Below are 5,806 nucleotides of genomic sequence, written 5' to 3' on the forward strand. Positions count from 1 at the left end.
ATATATATATATATATATATATATATATATATATATATATATATATACTAAAATTAATATACGTAGCGTTCCTACTTCTTGGTTTTTCACTTATTGTGGGAGTGTCTGGAACGTAACTCTAGTGATAAATGAGGGACTGCTGTATAGAGGAAATTTAAGAAAATTTGAAAAAAAAAGGGCAGAACTCTCTCACCTCTGCACTGTCTCCCAGTCCAGCTTCACATCCCAATGGGAGTCATCCTCCTTCCCACTGGCTTCCAGGTTGGAGAGAAGATGGCGACCCTCCTTTGAAATTGACCTGATTGCATCCTTCCAAACGGTCAGAAAAAGAACATCAACACCAGCATGCTTTTATTAGTTAATGTGTTTAGAATGAAGCCTCACCTTGAGTTTTCTGTACTTATCCGTGTGACTTTCAAGGAGACGCTCGATGGTTTTCCCTTCATCGGGCAGCTCCTTCTCTGCCAGCTCAGTACCAAAGCCCTGCAGCATCTGAGCGATGTCTTTTACCGTTACAGCAAAACTTTCAATTGCCTTAGTGGAAGCAAAATGAAAAAAACCTCTAAATATGACAGTCACATGATCATTTTTGCAGCAGCCTTCATGAAAACTATGAAAAAAATGAAATGGCACAAACACACAGTCTAACTTCAGTTTGTTTAGGAATCTGCTTACGGTTCGTAAAACGATCCAGTCACTGTGACAGTAGTCCAAAGTGCCTCCAAACTCAGACGTCAGCTGGTTCTCATCTATGTAGTGTAGCAGATCTGTGACAGAGCTCAGCATCACCACCTAAACAGGAAGTCAAATTAGAATTTCCTGATTTGTTTTGTTTTTTTAAGTGGTTGTAGAATAAGAAATCATATTTAAAATGAAATCTCTATGCTGTGGTGTGGAAACATGGGTTAAAGCTTAAATAGGTGTGAAACCTCTCATGTTTACCACATCTGATTCATGGGGTGTTGGTTCATAACAAGAATGCCTTGATATGACATAAAACATATTTGGTAAGTGAAGACGAGCTGTCTTACTGGCATCTTAAGCATGAAGTCATCCTGGCTGAAACGGAAGCCGATGTCTGTAACAGTACGGTGGAAGAAGCTGGTGGGTCGGAGCACCAGGACCAGATGGAGGTTCCCAGGGAAGGAGGCCTTGATGAGGGGGGGGGACAGTCATTTTTACATCACTGATATTTGCTCAGGACCAACAACACTGTGTTCACACAGGCTGAATCATTTTAGAAACTTTTCTTTCCTATGTACACTGGCAGACGAAAAATTTACGAGACAAATAAATACATTTCCATTATCAAAATGTGACTCCATATTTAAAAAGCACGTTGGCTCATCCTTATATTAAAAAATAAATATTATTATTATAAAGTTTACTCATTTTTTAAAACAAAACAACATTTTATATACAAGTACAACAAGAAATACAATCATAAATAAAATGAAAGGCAGAAGAAAGTAGAAAAAAAATTTATATCTGCCCCTTTTTACCCCAAAAAATATTTAAAACAATAATAATCTTCAAATAACAAAAAAAAAAAAAAAAACCTCCTTCTCGAGCAACAATTCATACAAATACACATTAAGCTATTTTATATTTTTTGACCAATTCAACTTTGATCATTCTCTTAAACATATGCATTGATCTGGCATTTTTAACATCACTCTCCAGATTATTCCATAATCTAATTCCTTGGATTGAAGTAGACTGTCTCTTCAAACTAGTTCAAAATTTAAGTTTCACAAATACCTCTATCTCTATATTCATATACGGTAATTAACCCTAAAAAACCTTAAAGCAATAGATCTTTTAATAATGACATGACTTACTCTATACTTCATAAGGTAACATTTTTTAATCTAAAGGGATTGGACAAAATAGGACATAATATTGTGCATGCCTAATTAATGCAGCTCTGCAGGATTTTAAAAAGCTGTTAGTCGAAGCATTTCATCAGATGCAATATAAATGTGTCTTGGCTCGACATCCAAGATAAGTATTGATGTAAAAATCATCAGTTCAGTTACTATGGTTTTCCATCGAGAGAGAGAGAGAGAGACACACACACACACACACACGCAGCACCATGACTAAGCAGAAGCGGACTGTGCGCCGCAGTGCAGACACAGTCTACGCTGCTGCTGCATTCACCCTGCCCATCCAAAAGCTTCCCCTCAAATGATGATTTAAAGAAGTCTAGCTCTTATTACCGGGCTCCTGCAGATATCTGGCATTCCTCGGCAGTAAAAGCAATCGCTCATGGTGTCAGAAGTCTCCGCTGTGGAACAGAAGTTCCCGCCTGAGCAAAGAAAAGTAGTGCCAGGATGACAGCGGCACCGCTGCCGCCGCCTCCTCCTTGGTGGAGGGCGGCAGGCAGAGCTTACTGCAGCCTCTCTCCTCTTCTTCTTCTTCCTCCTCCTCCTCCTCCTCCTCCTCTCCCTCGCTCTGAAGCTTTCTGCTTACTCATAACATTTGTAGCAATATGCAGTGAGACAGACTGAACGTGAAGCCTCTTTGAAAACAATGTGCCATTCTGAAAAGTGGCCCAAGATGGAAAAAATAATGTTGTTTATACCTCGAGAAATGTATTTCGATGCTGAAATCCTTGGTTTTCAGCACCACGGACAGCAACTCTCTAATAAATGCAAGGCTTTTATGCATTAGAGCTCAGAGAATGTTGAAGACTACCTGCCACTACCACAGCAAATCTTGCTAAATATTTGATAACTTGAACCAAGTTAATGCCTTTTTTGTGTTTTGGCTGTAGTCAATTAGCTGCAATATCCATCTTGGACTGGAATATAGTAGTCCCTCGCTACTTCGCGGTTCGACTTTCGCTGGCTGACTCGCTCTTTCATGGTTTTTCAATGATTGTAAGCTTTAATATTACTCATGTGATTGGGACGGTACAGGATAAAGAGTTAAAAAAATAATAATAATCCGACAAGTGCCGCCATTTTGTAGTTTTCTTTCAATAAGCCTACACTGTAACGCCAGTCATAAGAACTACACTACCCAGAAGCCAACAGTGCTTCCAGCCGCTGCTTTATGCCGAAATGGAAGGAAAGTTTTGCAACACAAAGTCAGAAGTAACAATGTATATATTAAGCTGACAGAACTGGCAAGAAAGTCGCAAATAATCCTGAAGTTCAATTATCTACACGCACATCAACCTGGACGGGACGGTGGGCTTCGTTGCTGCAGGGTAGATCTGCTGAACCAGAACAGAACTGTTGGTCTGCAGAGCTGGTGAGTAAAATGTAGCAGTACTGTACAGTACATATACGTATGTTGTTAAAATTATGTAGGTTTAAGAGTTTAGAACTTTGCACAAGAGTGGGAAGGGTTCATAAAGTTATAATATATATATATATGTAAACACTAAAATAAATACAGTGTTCCTACTTTGCACTTTGTCACATATCGCGGTGGTGTGTAGAACGTAGCAGTGATTTTTTTTGTGTGTTTCATTAAAATACATCCACTGGTTTGATACATTTTACTAAAAAAATGAGTTGGCTCCAACTGTTAAAAACCAAGTTTTAAAAACTGATCTCACACAACCAGTCGGTGAGATCCAAAGTATGTGTTGGGAATAATTCTCATTTACTGCCACATCAAATTTTAGCTTAATATCTGTGACATGACCTCTAACCAATTCTGTGTTTCCTTGGGTTGCTTAACTGTGATGCCCATCTTGAATAGAGTTGACTCCAAAATTTAACAGGTTGTAGATATACCCAGTGATTATTTGTATTGTGCTATCTTTATAATTATTTTATGCTAACGGTAAAGACATACAAACACAAAAAAGACAAATGTGAGTAAAAACATTGCTTAGCCTTCAGTGAAAGACAACTAGCTTTTTATTTACCTGTTGTAGATTTTTTAAATAACTTAAAAGATGTTCATGCAAATGCCATTTTAGAAATTTAGACTTTACAGTGAATTTTGTTATTTGTCAGAAATATATTTTTGCTGCAGTAAGACAGGCTGCACTTATATGAGCTATAGCTGACACTGCAACTATTTTCACTTGCAAATAACTACAGAATTACACGTAAATATCCATGTAATTTGAAACTGACAACGATTTTTATGTTTTTTTATAGCAGTTGCATGAACTGCTATGAAAGTATTGAGATTAGCATTTTAAGCAAACAGCAATCCACTTTGGTCTGGGCTCCACTCAGACTAGCCTGTAGCTTGTCAGTTCGACCAGAATTAAACTATTTCTCTAGAACTATTGCTTTAAGGTGCAGCGACATAATGTAAACACATACACACAAAACAAAAAGAAACTTACAGCTATTCTGGCAAGTGCAGTTTTGATTGAAGCCCATGTATCCAGTCTTCGGTCTAAAATTATGATAAATTTGACTCCAGGTTGCCTCGTTCTGTAAACAGGACACAGATTTGACGTTTTATGCTTTGTTAGATAACATAAACAAAGCTACATATTTCCTAGTGCTGTTACATTTATACAAAACAGATTTTTGTCCAAACTTGGAGCAGACAGCAGGTCTTTAAACTGCTGCAATTAAGAATGTCCCTAATCTGGAGGGAAATTAGGTTTTGACTTAAAGGACATCTATATGATGTTTAACTCTGAGCTGAGGATCAGTGAAAAGCACAGCAGCTGCTCTCGCTGTGGTTTTGGTGCACTGCAGCTCAAAAGAAACAAGAGTCAGACAGAAAAAAATATGGAGGGCATACCGAGGGATGAGTGTGAGGTATGTAAAGACTTTGGCTAAAGCTTCCTCTGGAATGTCACTGAATGCCGAGCACTCTGGGAGGGTGATGATGACACTAGAGTCCTCCCCACGTCCTCCTAATGGGGGAAAAAATCATTGTGTTAGTTTTAGAAGATACAGTAGTCCCTCACTTATCGTGGGGGGTTACGTTCCAGACACCCACGATTGGTGAAAATCTGCAAAGTAGGCGACATATTTATTTTAGTATATATATATATATATATATATATATATATATATATATATATATATATACACAAACCGGATTCCAAAAAAGTTGGGACACTAAACAAATTGTGAATAAAAACTGAATGCAATGATGGGGAGATGGCAAATGTCAATATTTTATTCGTAATATAGCATAGATGACAGATCAAAAGTTTAATCTGAGTAAATGTAACATTTTAAAGGAAAAATATGTTGATTCAAAATTTCACAGTATCAACAAATACCAAAAAAGTTGGGACAAGTAGCAATTACTGGCTGGAAAAAGGAAATTGAGCATATAACGAACAACTGGAAGACCAATTAACACTAATTAGGTCAAGTGACAACATGATTGGGTATAAAAAGAGCTTCTCAGAGTGGCAGTGTCTCTCAGAAGCCAAGATGGTAAGAGGATCACCAATTCCACTATTGTTGCGCAGAAAGATAGTGCAGCAAAAACAGAATGGTGTTACCCAGCGTAAAATAGCAAAGACTTTTAAGTTATCATCATCAACCATGCATAACATCATCAAAAGATTCAGAGAATCTGGAACAATCGATGTGCGTAAGGGTCAAGGCCGTAAAACTCTACTGAAAGCTCGTGATCTCCGGGCCCTTAAATGTCATTGCACCTCAAACTGGAATGCCACTGTCAAGGAAATAACAGAATGGGCTCAGGAATACTTCCAGAAAGCATCGTCAGTGAACATAATCCACGTGCCATCTACCGTTGCCAGCTGAAACTCTACAGTGCAAAGAGGAAGCCATTTCTAAGCAAGCTCCACAAGCTCAGACGTTTGCACTGGGCCAGGGGTCATTAAAAATGGAGTGTG

General features: G+C 38.1%; 1 protein-coding gene across 1 annotated transcript in view; it reads right to left on the reverse strand.

Moving 5' to 3' along the window:
• mcf2a (MCF.2 cell line derived transforming sequence a) overlaps window positions 1-5,806 on the reverse strand; it is a 28,894-nt gene that overhangs the window by 15,301 nt on the left and 7,787 nt on the right. The window contains exons 3-8 of the mRNA XM_037675756.1: window positions 4,729-4,843; window positions 4,319-4,409; window positions 1,032-1,151; window positions 676-792; window positions 385-534; window positions 194-309 (exon numbers count right to left, since the gene is read on the reverse strand). Of these exons, the coding sequence (XP_037531684.1) occupies window positions 194-309; window positions 385-534; window positions 676-792; window positions 1,032-1,151; window positions 4,319-4,409; window positions 4,729-4,843 (709 nt within the window). The remainder of the gene's footprint in view (window positions 1-193; window positions 310-384; window positions 535-675; window positions 793-1,031; window positions 1,152-4,318; window positions 4,410-4,728; window positions 4,844-5,806) is intronic.

The sequence above is a fragment of the Nematolebias whitei genome, chromosome 4, assembly GCF_014905685.2.
Source record: "Nematolebias whitei isolate Nwh7 chromosome 4, NemWhi1, whole genome shotgun sequence".
Classification (NCBI taxonomy): Eukaryota; Metazoa; Chordata; class Actinopteri; order Cyprinodontiformes; family Rivulidae; genus Nematolebias; species Nematolebias whitei.